We start from the raw sequence: 17,033 nt of genomic DNA, 5'->3' as shown, positions 1-17,033 counted from the left end.
AGTAAATTGTTCGCACAGGTCATACTTGAGAACTTGTTCAAAGTTTACATGTGTACCAACCCAAGAAATAACATCTTCTTCTGAAAGAACTGTAACGGGGAATTCTTCTTCTCTTCAAGAGAACGATACAAATGGTCTCTAATTAACAGAGAAACCAGGGATTTTACTCAACATTTTTTTTAATAAGAAGAAAGCTAGGACAATGGAGCCCAAGTCTATACTTAAGTCTTTTGATCAAGTCTTTGCAAACACAATCATTTTGGATATATTTTTTGCAAACACAATCATTTTGGATATATTCTGTTCAGGAGGTCCTTCTGATGATCCATGAAGGCGACTTCATATCAACTTTGGATCTTTAGGATGCATGCTTCCACATTCCCATCCACCAAAAGGACAAAAAATATCTGCACTTCCTGTAGCAGGATAACACTATCAGTCCAGTCGCCACCTTCCTCAAGCCACGAAGAGTATGTGTACTTGGACGACCAGTGCGGCACAGCGCCATCAAGGGAAGAGGCAAGGTCTTCTCTGACAGTCTGAATCAATCTCTGCAGGAACGTGGGTCTCGTGCTTAACAGGCAGAAATCATCTCTAAAACCCCAGATGAAAATCCAGTTTCTGGGTACTATACTCCACATACAGCTAGGGAATGCTTTTCCATCAGTAGAGATGGTTGTAAGGCTTTGTAAAACGTCTATTGACAAACAATCTGTTATAGTCAGACAGTGCAAGACCATGTATGCCATTGTGCATAGACCTCCTTCCCTTTTGAAGGCTTTAAAAAAGACCTGTCCAACAAGAAATGGCCATGCAGTGGAAGCAGGTTGAAGGCTCATGGAACAACACAGTCCAAGTCACAAGATGACTGAAACAGGCACTATTGTGGTGGAGATTCCCAGCAAATCTAAAGGCAGGTCTCTTTGTCAACCTCCAACAGAAAGAATTGTACTGACAACTGATGCATTAGGGACAGATGGAGAGCTCCTTTGCAAGAACACTCAACAAGAGACCTCTGGTCAGATGCGGAAATGAAACTTTAAATCCGTGTTAGCGCTCAGGCATGTATTCCTTCTGAAACTAGCAGGTCACGCAATTTTAATCAGCATGGACAATACAACATCAATATTCTACATAGCCAATCAGGGGGAAACACGGTCCTGACCTCTTTCAGAAGATGCCCAACTGCTTTAGGATTGGACCATTTCTCATGATGTTACCTTTGCCATGAAGTACTTGCTAGGATGCCAAACTGATCCAGCAGATTCACTGTTGCTCACAACTTTCAGACTGCCATGAGTGGAAATTACACCAGGATTAGGTGGAATACATCTTCCGACAATGGTGTCAAACTGTGATTAGTCTTTTGTTGCCACATCGGACAACAAGAAATACCAGTATTTCGGAAACAGATTTTGGCATCCAAGGGCAGTGGCCACTGCCCTTCTGATCAGTTAATCTAAAATCTTTGCTTACTTCTTCTCTCCATTTCCCCTAGTCCCCAGGGTGCTGAAGAAGGGGAAGATGGATCATTGCACCCTGATCCCCATTGCACTGGGGTGGCCATGCCAGTACTGATACTGCAATTTCCTATTGCTGTCAGAGCGTCCAGCATTTATCTGAAATTGCACTCCAGTATCCTCTCCAGACACCCCAGAGATTCTGCACCACAACACCAAGTCGCAGAACCTGCCAACATGGTACCTGAGCACCTAAAGTTCGACCATTTCAATCTGTCACAGAACTGTAGAAATCTTTTACCACAGGCTCGTGCTCCAGTGGCTAAAAAAAACCTGTAACACCAATTGGAAGTTTTTCACTGTCCGGTGAAGGAGGAACGACCTCAAACAAGACATCATCAAAGGCTTCCATCCTTGTTGGATCTGGCAGAGACTGGACTTACATATACTTCAGTCAGAGTCCATCTGGCTGCAATTTCAAGCTATAGAAGAACAGAGCTTTTGTCAACTATTCTGTTTCCTTAATGAATCATAAAATAGTTTATTAAAGCTCCCTTTTAAGCATTTCTACTTGTAACAAGCCCTTTGGTTCCTTGGGAGCTCAATACTGTTCTTAGCCAGTTAATACAACCTCCTTTTGAACCAGTGCATAAAGTGCACTTAAAATTTGTCGGATTGGAAGACAGCGCTTATCCTAGAATTAACCTCTGCAAGGAGAGCAAGAGAGATGCAAGCATTCACCCGCTAAGAACCTTTCCTCAGGTTCACAAGGGACAGAAACATCCTGAAAGCCAATCTCAAGTTCTTACTGAAGTTCCTGCTGACTTTAATTTGAATAAACCTATAATTCTGAGATCTTTCTTTTCAAATCCATCTACATCAGTGGAAACATAGCTACATTTGTTGGACTTGCGGTGATACCGCAGGAGCTACATTGATAAGACGAAAGAGATATTAATCAAATCAGCTATTCGTGTCTTTAAGACAGCCCAAGGAGGTCATCCCATCTCCAAACAGGGGATAGCGCGTTGGTTCTCAACGTGAATTGCCTTCTGTCATACCAAAGCCAAGCATCCACACCAGGGAATAGTGAGGGCACATTCCACCAGGAGCAAGGTGTCAACTGCATCACTCTGCTTGTGTGCCTTTGCATGAGTACTGGCTGTACAGCCACCCGGAAGAGCAGGCGCAAGTTTACAAAGCACTACTACCTACTGATGCAGAAGTGGAACAGGCTTTCCTCAGGTTTCTGTTTCAATGAAGGTGAGCCTGCTTACTACACTGATTCAAGCGTGTCAATATATAAAAGATCAAGTGTTAGAGAATGAAGGAAGCTGGCCTGGTGTGTGGTGGGAACGTGAGGTACTTACACCAGGTCCAGGTATCCTCTCTTAGTGAAGTGTAGGCATTGTCTAGAAGCCAGGCTCTCTAGAGGTAGCTGTGGGTGAGGAACCAAACGCTTATCTAGGAGACATGCAAAGCTCATGCAATACCACTTTAGTCACACAGCACTTAAACACATGAAAGAAAACACTCAGTTGTACAAAAATAAAGGTACTTTATTTTTGGCATAGATTATCACAAATCACTAGATAGGTGACCCACCCTTAGGAGGTAAGTAATACATTAAATATATACACTAGCAATCAGAAATAGGCATAGAAAAGGTTAGAAAACAGTAATAACCAATACTGACCCTAGGGGGAGCACAAACCATATACTAAAAAAATGGAATGAGAACAAGGTGCTCCCACCTAGTTAAGTAAGATGTGTAAAGGGGAATTAGAAAACCACAAAGCAAAGTACCAAAGTAATCCCCCTGTTCCCCCACCCAAGCGACCAGGAATACAGGCGTAAAACACGGGATTTTCCCCAAACTACTCAAAAGGAGGAAAGATAATAAAAAGATGACACCCAGAGAAAACTGCAAGAAAAATAGCGGTGAATTCTTGAAGAAAGAAGACCTGTGGACAGAGGGGACCAAGTCCAAGAGTCACAGTGGAGTCCAGGAGGAGTAGGAGGTACTACCCACCCAGCTGTGGATGCAGGAGTTAGTCGACGGTTCTGAAGACGAGGTCAGCACTGCAGCCCAGGAGCCGGTGAAGATGGATGCAGAAGATGTCCCACGCCAGAAAGAAGATTGCAGACTGGTGTCTGTGCAGGATTTTCACCAACAAGCCTTGCAAAGGCAAACCTGCAGTTAGTGGTAAAGAGGTGCTGCTGGGGATCAGCAAGGCTGAGGAGGACTCAACCCAGGAGGGGAAGTCACAGGGGACCCTCAGCGTTGCAAAAAGTCCACAGGAGCAGAGGCAGCACCCACAGACCTGGGACACAGAAGAAGCCCATGCAGCACTATAAAAGTGGATCCCACGCCGCAGGAGAACCACGCAGGACGCTGGGATTTGCAGGAAGGAGTGCTGAGGACTGGAGCTGCAGGTCTTCTGGAGATCCTTTGGAGGAGACTCAAACAAGCCTTAGTAGCTGCAGGAGACACGGTGCATGGGGGTGCTGTCCTGCGTGGGAAGGCGAAGACTTACCTCCACCAAAGGTGGACAGCGAGCAGAGAGGACCAAGAGGACTACTCCGGACCACCACCTGTGATGCAGGATCCACACTGCTCAGCAGGAGAGGGGATCCACACAGCCGGTGGTCGCTTGTTGTAGGTGCCTGCAGTTGCAGGGAAGTGACTCCTTCATAACCAAGAGAAATTCCTTCTTCTTGTGCAGGATGAAGAGCTGCAGTCTTCTGAGGATGCACGGCGAGGAAACTGTTGAAAAGCTGGCAGGAACTCAGGATACAATGTTGCAGAAGAGACTTCCTCGTGGATCTGCGGCTTGTAGGTTCCTGGAGGGTCCAGTTGTGATTCCGGAAGGCCAGAAGTCGAGGTAAAGGTTGCAGAGGAGTCCTGCTGGAATCTTGCAAGTCGAATCGGAGGACCCACTCAAGAGAGAGACCCTAAATAGCCCCGAAAGTGGGATTGGTCACTTAACCGGATAAGCACCTATTAGGAAGGGGTTCTGATGTCACCTGCCTGGCCTGGCCACTTAGATGCTCCCAGAGTTCCCTGCCAACCTTAGAATCAAGATGGCAGAACCCAGGGACCCTCTGGAGGACCTGTGGACACCACCCCTGGCGTGGTGATGGACAGGGGAGTGGTCATCCCCCTTTCCATTGTCCAGTTTCGCACCAGAGCAGGGACTGGGAGTCCCTAAACCAGTGTGTACTGGTTTAGGGACTGGGAGTCCCTAAACCAGTGTGTACTGGTTTATGCATGGAGGGCACCAAATGTGCCCTTCAAAGCAAACCAGTGGCTTGGGGAGGCTACCCCTCTGAAGCCAGTCTCACCTATTTCCAAAGGGAGAGGGTGTTACCTCCCTCTACCAAAGGAAATCCTTTGTTCTGTCTTCCTGGGCTTGATCAGGTCAAGCAGCAGGAGGGCAGAAACCTGTCTGAGCTGTGGCAGCAGCTGAGCGGCCCGAGAAACCCGGAAGACTGACGATAGCAATGCTGGGGGTCCTCTAAGGAGCCCCCAGAGCGCATGGAATCATACTTCCAATACTTGCAATAGTATTGGGGTATGATTCCAAGTATTGGAAGTATAATTCCAACAAGTTTGATACCAAACATACCCAGGTTTGGAGTTACCTTGTGTCCAGTACATATATAAAATGGCACCACTGTATTCGCAAAGTACAGTGAAATGGTGCTGGAGTTCATGGGGGCACCTCTGCTAGTGCAGGGGTGCCCTCAAACACAGGTACCTGCACCCTGCCCTCTGGGGCGAGAGTGCCTACCAAAAGGGTGACTTACAGTGACCTGGTGCAGTGTCCTGTAGTGAAACCGGGTGCGTGCAGAAAATGGCGGTAACCATGCCAAGAAAGAGGGCACTTTTCTACAGAGAAGAAGTTAGTTACATACCTGTGGGTGCAGTTCTCCAACATTGGAATCTTTGATATACTCACATGCGACCCCCTCCTCTCCAGTCAGAGGCTCATTTATTTTGTACTCCTCTCACACTTGTGCTTTGAAATCTGAGCTCTGGTAGGGATTCATACACTTTTGAAACACTTGTCACCAGTGGTGTTAAGGTTTGGCCCTTGCTTGCTCACCTTTGAATGAGTGAGTTGTATGTTCCATGTTGGGCATAATCCACAGCTGTCTTAAAGAAAGCAGCAGCCCCATTTTCTGTGATTATTTTTCTTCCATATTGCAACACTTGATTGGTAAATGGACAGGAAGCATGTCACTTTTAAATCACTGGGTTTTATATCCCAGGCAACACACTTCTGTAGGCCCACATACCATCTACACAACTTTTTGTATTGGGCTCCTTTTTTGCTTTGAGATTTGCCTCAGAGCCTTTTTACTTTTCCTGAGACCACTGCTCGTGGACATAGCACTCTTTTTCCCAATTTGTGCTGCTACTCTGTGGAATGCTCTCTTCTTTAGAGACTGACTGATTGCTGACCGCCTCTCCCTCCCAAAGCTCCAGAGCTTTAGGAGAGTCTTTTAATTTCTTTGTAATTACTATTTCTCTGCCAGGAATCCACCACCAGGACACCCTAAGTTAAATGCACACGTTATAGGTAACTTAATGAATTAATAATTTCAACAGGTATGAGCAGAGCGGCACTCAAGTGGTCCGGAACATCTAGTGGGCATGCCTCCTAAAATGTGACTCTTACTTACCAAGAATGTCTGGAGAAAGAAGTCTGGCCTGTGTAACTTGTAATATCCCTGTTGTTATACTTGATTGGCAGCCATTCTAAAACATTGGTAACAGATTGTTTTTGAATGACAGCAAGGGAGATTGACTGATGCATTTTATGGGGGTAAAGGTGATAACTGTACAGTATAGACACTTTTAGTGAAGCTTCCAGCACTTACAAAAGTGGGCTGTCCTCATTATGTAGAACACAGATCCAATCTATAAATTCATTATGTGCTGTTGCACAAAGTTTTGTAAGATCACAGTGTGGGTGATGTTTCTTTCGCAGGCATTATTCATTCATTTAAACAATTTTCTACTTTTACAGCAAATTGTTCCATGTGCGACCAGTGACTCAGACAGATGTGTACAGAGCAGATTCCAAAGAAATTCCTAGGATATTTCAGGTAAGTAGTTAACTATTTGTATTCTCATTTAAGAGTCTTACTGGGAGGTGGTAATCATGTTTTTTTTGTTAAGGTTTTTACTGTACAAGTTTTTATGATGTGCAAATTTTCCTTTGGAAATTTGTTGTGGTTGGATGCTATTTTTATGTGTGTTAAATACATCATCTGTCACTTGAGCATGTGACAGCATCCTAATTATGTAATTGTTAACAGTGATGTACACCTCCACCTTGTGAGTAGTGTCAGTTGCAAAAACCTTAGGCTTGAAGGAATCTATCATTGTAATTTGTTAACTACAATAATATAATTGTATGTTTGAGGCATGTGTGACTGTAGACACATATGCTTTGCATACTCCTGTCATCTAGTATTGGGTCTGGATGTGTTTTTTCTTCAAAGAAGTCTTTTGAGTCACAAGGCAAAGTGACTTGTCCTCTTGGCGGTAGTGCACCTGGGCATCGACTCCATTGTTAAATTGTTTTCTTTCCACTGTCATGCTTGGGCGTCTGTGCCTGCACTGAGGTTCAACACCATCATGGTTCTCCTTTAGGTTCGTGCAACACTGTTCCCCTCGACAGTATTGTTTTGATAACATTTTTAATTCTGTAGATCTAGTTATTTCTCCATTGCTCTTCAAGTCAATTTGCTTTGACCGCAGCTCCTACAGGGCCTCTCTCTTCAGAGCCTTTTTTTGGTCTCCATCACATTCTTCCGAGAATGCTTTGCTGGTGATGGAACGGACGTCCTTCCATTACTGCTCCTGCTGCCATGTGAAGTATCCCCGGACTGATCAATATCCAGTCTGTAATCTGTGTTTGTTGCCAGAGCACAGAGAAGCTGATTGTGACACCTGCTGCTCCTTCCACTCGAAGGAAACCCATTAAAAGTACTTTGAGCATGCCTGCTTGAAATTTCCCAGGGTAGCATTGCAGATACTTCAGACATCTTTGGTCATAAAGACGTTGAAGGAAAGGAAAAAACACCCTCAGCCATCGGTTGCAGATGAAGATTAGTTATCTGTTGAGGGCAGTTCCGGCTCTGCTCTCGAGGTCAACTTGCAGATGGAGGAAGTTACACTGGCTGAACAATTCATGAGTACTGTACCCCCAGCACTCAACACCATGTTGATTCCTCCAAAAGACATTTGACCCCTCTGGAACAACATACAGCGGCCATTGGTCCACTACTGCCTTCTGGCTGTAGTTGGCATTGAGCAACGGGTTCTGACCCTGGTCCTCCAGTTTGGAGCTGAAATACCAACTAAAACCTTCAGCTTTGAGCACTTCGGTCCCGGAATGCCACTCTGCACTTACCAAGCTTCGTGCCAAGTCAAACATTACTGTCGATGTCTGCCACTTTGACGCCAAGCATAGCTTTGGTACCAAAACCTGGGTCGGACCCGAAATCTTTGAAGCAGACTTCAAACCCTAATCTGGCAGGCCAGTGGAGGCTGTTTTCCTTAGACTCCAAGAGCAACTGGATGCCAAGCAAGCGCAGATTCACATCCAGGTTCACAATGGATGTACCCTTGCCAGATCTTCAGTTCTGATTCCTCAACCACTCAAAAGTTGCAGTCTTTCCAGGAGGCTTTGGACTTACCACCAAAACACCAGAACAAAGTCTGACAAGTCCACCAGCCCTTTGCCTCTTCTGCTACCCTCACCACCATCTTCACCTTTTCCACCACTGTCTATACAAGACCACTAAATATTTTACGTCAGGGGTCTCCACAATAAGATACAGCTGTGCAGGATGAGCGACAAGACACTTTTGGGACACCACCACAGGTTGACCCCTAAGATACTAATATCGACCCTCCAGGGGACACAGACCCGGATCTATGTCACGCCCGTGCCCCCCGATGACTCAACATCATATCAGGAGCTTATAGGTGAGCTGCTACGTTCCAGTCCCATGACGTACAACTCCATACAGAGCCTTTAGAAGAGCCTTTAGAAGAGGACTTGCTCTTTGAAACCCTTTCCAGTACTGCTAGGGCTCCACAGCCACAGTCTATATGCTAAAGGACATCTTTAAAGACCCTAGTAGGGCCAGGTTTATAACATCCAGGGTAGATAAAAAGTTGAAAGCCTCCCCATCTGATCCCATCTACATCAGGGGCCAATTACTAGCAGACTTGCTTGTTACTACCACTTCTCGCAAGCATGCCAACTCGAAAGCTAGTGGAGATGCCTGCCGTCTGACAAAAATGCAAACAAGAGTATTGATGAGGCCAGAAAGAGGGTTGCAACAGAATCCAATTGCCAATTCAATGGGCCTCCTTGCTCATTATGATTGTGCTCACTGGCCTGAAATGGAGCTTCTGCTCCAATATCTCCCAGAGGAACACAAAAAAACGAAGACAATGACTTGCCACTGAAGGCATGCTCTTTTCAAATACCTCAATGCATTGTGCATTAGACGCTTTTGATACTGCAGCTGGTGGTACCAGCATCTTGCTCTGGCGCCAATGTTAGGAAACTATTTTTCAACCCTCCTCAGAGTGACGCAAAGAAAACACAAACACCAGGCAAGGCTCCGGAACAGATGAAATGCTTTCATGAGGTACCAAGGTTTATTGGCAGGCCAAGGCAGAAGGCAGACGCACATCCCAGTGTAACGTCTTACAAGCTGGCATCTTCTGCCCTGAAGCATATAAGTCAGGCATTTATATATGTTAATAAGTGCTGTTACTGCACAACCCAAAAAGGGGACACAGTCCAAACATGGGCATGCACATACAAAACTAGAAGTCCATAGTCTAAAAATATACAGAATGCAGTGTGAGCATGAGCACGTGAACAGACAACAGGTGGTCCTACAGAAAAGGGGGCTGGGTTGCTGACTGGCTGAACTAAAAGTGCGAGATCGAGCTAAACTTAACAACGTGGCTTGGAGAGGTTTGTTTGTACAATTGGCATATGTGTCAGAGAGGTCAGTAGGGAAGTCTTACTGGGATTCAGATAATGGAGGAGAGAATTGGAACTAAAGTATCATATCTATAGGTACATACATGTGGATATATATTTTTCCGGACAATCTCTCCTTTTTGATAGTAATATCATACTTGATTGCAAAAAATATATATATACATTGCAGAAGCATAGTGATAACGTATCAATAAAATACATATCTTCGGATGGCATTACACATTTTGTTTAGATGAAACACATATTTTGTCATCTAGGAATACACCTATGAGGTATTCATTATAGACAAAATGATAAGCTAGTATCTAATGCATTAATGTGTTATGGGTCGATAGCCATTAAATCAAACATTTCTTTATGTGTTTCCTCTACATCTTGTTGTATTCTAAGACATCTGTGGGCTAGCTCCTGCTCTGTAGGAGGGAGAACTTTAAGTGCATAAATCAAATAACTGCTTTTACTACAGAATTGCTGGAGCACAGCAAAAGTTATAGATAAAGATATGGAGTCTTTCTGTTACTCAGTTCTAAGCTACTTTCTCTAATTGTCAGTGAAGCAATGGCACGCAGTGTGCTGTCCTCTGCTTCTCCTACTGGTCTGCAGTCGTTTTGTTCAGGGGGCGCTTCATGGACCTGCCCTGCAGTGTCCTCTTGAGTCCTTATTTCTGCAGGTGTGACCATCACCGTTCTTCGAGATTATGTTGTGTGCTTCATTCAACTGCATCAGTTGGTGTCACCTGACACTTGATGAGGAGCTCTCAGTGTGGTCCTTATGAATGGTCTGGTCTGTCGCCCCTTTTTCTGGTATGCTGCGCTGCTCCACGGGTTGCATGTGCTCATCCTTTGCAGGCACATCGGTCTTTGTTGTTGATGGTGCGGATCTGCACCTAGTGCCGTGAATCCACTCAGGAAGTCCCTGTACCTTCACCGCCGTCCGCGTTACCAGGAGCACAAGGTGTGGTCCAGTCCACCTAGAACTAAGAGAAACATCTTTTATTTTTCTCACCATGACTATGTCTCCAGCTTTAAAAGGATGTGTGGGCTCTGAGGACGGATGGGGCAAGGCTTCCTTCACCTGGAGATGGTGATGCCTCAAGACTGATGACAATTTTATAGCATAGTCAGAAATGTTTTCATCTGTCCACAGCAGTGCTGCTTGAGATGCTGGGAGAGGCAACCTCAACCCCACAGACATAGGCCGCCCCATCAGTACCTCATGGGGGGACAAAAGGGTTGTCCTAGATGGAGTTGCCCTTATGGCATGCAGCACTAAAGGCAGAGCATCAGGCCATTTCAGGCCTGTTGCATCAGTTGTTTTTGCTAATCTATTTTTTATAGTGGAGTTCATACTCTTCACCTGTCCTGAACTTTGGGGGTGGTAAGGGGCATGCAGTTTCCACTCTATTTCCAAACATTCACACATCTTTTGCACCACTGCAGCCACAAATTCACCCCCTCTGTCGCTATTAATGCCCTGGGGGACCCCAAATCGGGGTATGATATCTTTCATCAAGCATCGCACCACAGTTGCCGCATCATTCTTCCTTGTGGGAAACGCCTCCACCCATTTTGAAAATTGATCCACACACACCAGCAAATATTTGAATCCATTCACTGGGATCATATAGGCAAAGTCTATTTGGACATTTGTAAACGGCCCCTGTGGTACTGGTAAGTGATCATGTGCAGCAGGGGACCGGCCTTTAGTATGCTGGGCACAGACAAGACATTGGGAGCAGAATTGTGCAGTGAAGGCTGTTATCCCTGGTGCTAACCATTCCTGTCTAATTATCTCATTCATCCCCCCTTGTGCCATGTGAGTGGGTCCATGAGCAAGCCTTGCAAGGGGAAGGAACATACTACGTGGAGCCACAGGTCTCCCATCCTGGTGGACCCACAATCCCTCATCATTTTGCAAACACCCAGCATCAGTCCACACTCTTTCCTCAGCTAGTGCTGCAGACCATTGTGCTTCCTTTACATCAGCTAGTAACAGCTGTCTCTGAATAAGCTGAATTTTTGGAATGCTTTTTGCCATTAGGGGCACCATTTGTATTGGCTGTAACATGCTTTCTCTTGCTGCTGTGTCAGCCTTGGCGTTTCCTCTGGCTATCTTGGTGTTAGCCCCTGTATGTGCCTCGCATTTTATGACTGCTATGCTGTTGGGTAGTAGTATTGCTTTTAACAAGTTCTTTACTAAAAGGCCATTTTGGATGGGGTGCCCTGCTGCTGTTATGAAACCACGATACTGCCACAGCTGGCCAAAATCGTGGACAACTCCAAAGGCATAACGTGAGTCAGTATAAATGTTAACACTTTTCCCGTCGGCTAGAATGCATGCTCTTGTTACAGCATACAGCTCAGCTTGCTGGGCAGATGTGCCAGGGGGCAGAGCTGCACTTTCAATTATGGTGTCTACTGGTATCGCATACCCTGCTCTGTAATCGGTGTCTGTTAGTCTACTGGAGGAACCATCAGTGTACCACTCATAGTCTGCCTTTTCTAAAGGTGTCTGTTGTAAATCTGGTCTGGGTGTGGTGCATGTTTCTACATCCTCAACACAATCATGGTTAGGTGTCTCATCAGAATCACCTATGGCAGGTAATAATGTTGCCAAATTAACAGGGGGGCATTTTTTAATGGTAATATTAGTGTTAGACAACAACGTGACCTCATAACCCGTGCGCCTGGCTGGCGAAAAATGCTGTGTTGCTGCTGATGACAACAACAACTGTACCGAATGTGGCACATAAACAATACAAGGGTAGTCCATCACAATGGGAGCCGACCTCTCTACCATCACAGCGGCTGCCGCCACTGCTCTCAAACAGGCTGGATGCCCAGTCACTGCCGAAGGCAAAGTCACAGAGTAATACGCCACAGGTCTTTTTCCAGAGCCATGCTGCTGTGTCAGTACACCATTTGCAATGCCGTCTTGCTCTGACACATAGAGATGGAAGGGTAGTTTGTAATCAGGGAGCCCCAATGCTGGCGCAGTACACAATGTCCCTTTCAGTTTCTTGAAACATTCTGCAAGTTCATTAGTCCATACAATGTTGTGGGGTGCATCCTGTAGTGTGCATTGCCTCAAAAATGCATCATAGGATCTGTACTCAGGGATCCACTGGCGGCAGTAGTTCATTATCCCCAGGAAGGACATCATTCCTTTCTTGGTGGACGGTGGCTGCATGCTTTGAATCATTTTTATTCTGTCAAGTGATATGCAGCGCGTACCTTTGGATACCACATAACCAAGGTAAGTCACCTCTTTTTGGCAGCACTGAAATTTTGACAATGAGGCTTTGTGTCCTCTCTCCTGGAGGTGGTTCAGCAGAGCTACAGTGTCTTTTTCACAAGACTCTAGTGATGGGGATGCCACAAGGAGATCATCAGCGTACTGCAAGATGACACTGTTGCCTTCCAGGTGTAGGCTGTCCAGGTCTCTCTTTACTGCCTGTGCATAGACCGTGGGACTCTCTGTGAAGCCTTGGGCCAGTCTTGTGAAAGTGTACTGGGTATCTTTTATTGTGAAGGCAAAGAGGTACTCACTCTCTGGATGGACTCTAATACTAAAAAACGCACTTGAGAGATCTATAACTGAGAAGAACTCTGCTTCTGCAAGTATAGAAGATAATATAGTATTGGTGTCAGGCACAACAGGTGCTAAGGGAACCACAATGTTTTTTATCTGGCGTAAATCCTGTATGAATCTATACTGCCCAGTGTTGCCCTTGGGCAACGGAATTATTGGACTGTTACAGGGGCTAGTGGTCTTCTTAATGATACCCTGTTGTAAAAGAGACTCAATCACAGGTTTTATTCCCTCCTCTGCCTGAGGTGACAGTCTGTACTGACGCACATAAGGTAGTTCGGCATTTTCCTTAAGCCTCACTTTATGGGCAGGGCATGTTTTTAACAATCCTGTCTAATTTTTGTATATTGCCCAAACATCTGAGTTCACTTGTTCTAGGACCTTGTTTTTTGTCAGCTGTAAAGCCATATTCCCTTCAATCTTGTCAAAAACAGCAGTCCTGTCATTTCTGAGCATACACAACGTCCAACACCATCCTTCTCCATCTCCCAACACAGACACAACTCCCAAAGGAAATGTAAAGTCCTTAGTTCTTGGTAAGACCCGGAGACGTTGGACCATGGGGCCCAAATCTTTAGGGTAAAATCTTGGTGCTACAGCTACAGACGCATGTGGTTCTGAAGCTGGTACTTGAAATAACCTCTCTTCCTGTGATCCTAACTTAATGCTGATAGCGCAACCCTCTTTTCCTACATACAATGTGTCTTCATGCAACTCCATTGTCCAGTACAAATATTTGTCTGCCATGAAGGCGTACCGTTCAGGCACTGGGCCTGTAAAAAATGCTGCAGTACAGTGTCTTGGCCCAGGTACTAATGCCAACTGTTCTAACTTGGTCATCAAGTCAATCTCAATGTCAGTGCTGTATTTAAACAATTCTTGAAACATGTCATTGTAGAAATCTCCCTTTAACGGGGTCCATTGGTAGCGTGTTGGAGAGAGAGACAAAACTGGGTTTGGACATAACATAGAGTCCTCACTCAATTTGCAAGCACTAAGTGCTCTATTAGCCAATTCTAATCTGTCCTCAGGCACTTGTAAGTAAATCCCATTTTGTGAAAAATATAATGTTGCATGCAATTTACATAGGAGGTCTCTTCCCAGCAAATTGATGGGTGCATCTGGTGACAGGAGAAACTGATGGGTTGTTGTGAAATCCTCAACAGAAACTGGAAGGGGTTCTGATAACTCTTCATGCATCAGCATTCCATTTACAGCTACAGTAGTTACTGTTTTACCACTACTGTGACCCAATTTGTTTCTTACTGCAGAGATAGTTGCACCACTGTCTATTAGGCAATCAATTTCCTTACCTCCTACCTTAATTGGGAACATGGGATTCTCCTCAGGCGTGTCAGATACCTTCATCATAAAGCACTGTGTTCGCCGGTTTTCTGTTGTTTGGGTCATCTCTCTCTCCATGTGGTCCTATGCTGATCCATGTCGTTCCTGAAAGGGATTCCTCAGGGAGTGCTGTGTTTGCTTGATGTCTCTAGGCATGGGTGGTGCTGATGGCTGGACCTTGTCCCTGTCAAACCTGTCATACCTGTTGTTTCTGTCTTTTTTTCTCATACCGGTCATTTCTGTCATTTCTGTCTCTTCTAACTCTATAATTTTTACAATTTCTGCCCCAGTGCCCATACCTCAGGCAAACATAGCACTGATCCCTAGCCATGTCTCTTCTCTGGTATCCTTGTCCTTCATCCTGTCTATTATGCGCCCCCTGATAGTACATTCCCTCTGGCTCCTCCTCTTGCTGTACTTACTGCAACATCATCCCTTTGTCAGTTTTAGCTGAGTCCTTCTTTACTTTAAAAATACCATCCCTCTCCATAGTTGCCAGAAGTGTGCACAACTCTTGATATCCTTTAGCAGACCAGTCAGGGTGGCGTAGTTTACAACTATGGGCCACAGATGCTAATAATCCATTCATAAGGGTCTGAGTTGCCAATACTTTATATGCCTCTGTCGTGCGCGGTACACCTGCACTATTATCCCATGCTTCATTGAACCTTAGGATGTAATCAGCCACTGATTCCCCTGATTTCTGCAACGTGGCTGTTACTTGAGAAAAATCACCATGTTTTACTGCTAAGCCATTTATTGTGTCCCTGACAGACTCTAACCAATTCATCAATCTATTTTCTGTGACATCCATATTATTAGTCAGTATTGTCCAGTCCCTTTCCTGTGGAATTTGGAACGCACTCTTTACTAAGGACCATCTGCTACCATATCCTAGTTTTAGTAACATTTCTACGTCTCTGGGAAGGGGGGTATAAGCAATGCATATTTTATGGAGCCATTCATAATATTTCACACTGGCTGTGAATGGGTCTGGGGCATCCTTAGCCATCTGAGCTGCTTCCAAGGGGGTCCATGGTTTTAACATTGCTGTCCCTCCTAACTCTATTTTTGGTGCAGTCATTCTAGCGTTTAATAGTGCATCATCAGTATAGGAGTTCTCACCCTTTCCTTTTAGCACCCGTGTGCAAGACTGTGTAAGTATCAGCCGTTCTCTACTATCTATCTTATCCTGAAGATTATGAATGGAGTGTTGTATTTTCTCCCTTTCTGTGTTCACTTCTTCCTGGAACCTGTCTGTCTCCCGCCTTAGGTGAGCTAACTGCCTGTGTTCCTCCTCATTGTTTTTTCCTTGTGCACTCATCCCTAAATCCTCCCTCAGACCAAAAGTGGAAGTTGGGACAGGGGTTTCAAAAGCAAGCGGTATGTCCCCCCAAAGGACAGGTGTCTATTCAGGACCGGTGTTGTGGCACCACCTTCTCTGGCACTAGTTGGCATGTCAGATACCCTAGTTAAATCACCCTCCAGGGAAATATGGAAATAAGGCACACAGGGCACGCCTTGATTTGGACCCAGAGCCTGCTTGTATGTGTTATTTCTTTCACAATGTACATAGGGGCCTGAAAGTGATGGGTAAATTGAAGTTGTTGGAGGAGGTGGAACTGGCCCTGCAGAATGGATGCTTTGGTCCAATCTTAGGGGGCTGCTCTCATTGTTATTTCTACCTGTGTTCCATGAATTGAACTCACTATTCACATCCAATCTCTGTCTTTTCCTTTCTTCCTCTGTAAATAACAGTATCTCTGCCTCAGTTAATGTACTACTCATTATTTGCTCATTATTCCCTCCTTCCCCCAATTTTACATAAAGGCCATGAGGCTTGGAGGTGATAAACAGTTCCTTCAATTTATTTATATCAATATACACCTGGCGGTGAGTCCAAATACACAGCAGAGCAGCAGCCCTTCTTGAAGTAGTGGCATTTGGTATTGTTTTAACTCTGTCTACTTCAGCTGTTGTCAAACCACAGTGTTTACATAGTGACAAAAAATGCTGCTCTGTTTGCACATAGTTACTTAATTCCAATAAACATTGGCTATATGTTGTGGCCCAATCCTTTGCTAGTTCTAGCTCCTTTTTATTATGTTTTTTGCATTACCTGTTCACCACTGCCACTGTAGAACAGTCTCTGGACTCTGTGGAGACTATTTCCTGGCCTTTTCTTTTTGAAAGGAGACCTTTCTTCTTAGCAATGGAAAGCCACTGCTGCAAGCAATCGCTTATGTAGTGTGAATCCCATGATGGGTCACCCCGTAATTCTATAGTTTCTATCAATAGTTTAATATCCTCTACCTCAAGAGAACCAAATCTAGGCCACTTCCCGTTATTCCCTTTCCAAGTCCAAACTAGCGTGCAGAAAGGTGTCGCATATTTCAGACAATTTGTATCCTCTAGAACCTGGGCTGCAGGGCTATCTGGAGGTAATTTGAAACCTTTCTCTCCTGTCAACTGTTTAAACAACTTTTTAGTCTTTTTCAGCATTCTAGGGCTTACCACCATTACATTTCCTTTAGACTTGCCGCTGCCCATTGTGCCCTTGCCTCACAATTTTATAATCTGAAAAAATAAACAC

General features: G+C 45.0%; 1 protein-coding gene across 1 annotated transcript in view; it reads left to right on the top strand.

Annotated features, from left to right (window-relative positions):
• ROCK2 (Rho associated coiled-coil containing protein kinase 2) overlaps positions 1–17,033 on the top strand; it is a 508,887-nt gene that overhangs the window by 455,912 nt on the left and 35,942 nt on the right. The window contains exon 29 of the mRNA XM_069235939.1: positions 6,497–6,575. Within this exon, the coding sequence (XP_069092040.1) occupies positions 6,497–6,575 (79 nt within the window). The remainder of the gene's footprint in view (positions 1–6,496; positions 6,576–17,033) is intronic.

Source organism: Pleurodeles waltl, chromosome 5 (assembly GCF_031143425.1).
Source record: "Pleurodeles waltl isolate 20211129_DDA chromosome 5, aPleWal1.hap1.20221129, whole genome shotgun sequence".
Lineage (NCBI taxonomy): Eukaryota > Metazoa > Chordata > Amphibia > Caudata > Salamandridae > Pleurodeles > Pleurodeles waltl.
This window is presented reverse-complemented; position numbering and strand designations above follow the sequence as displayed.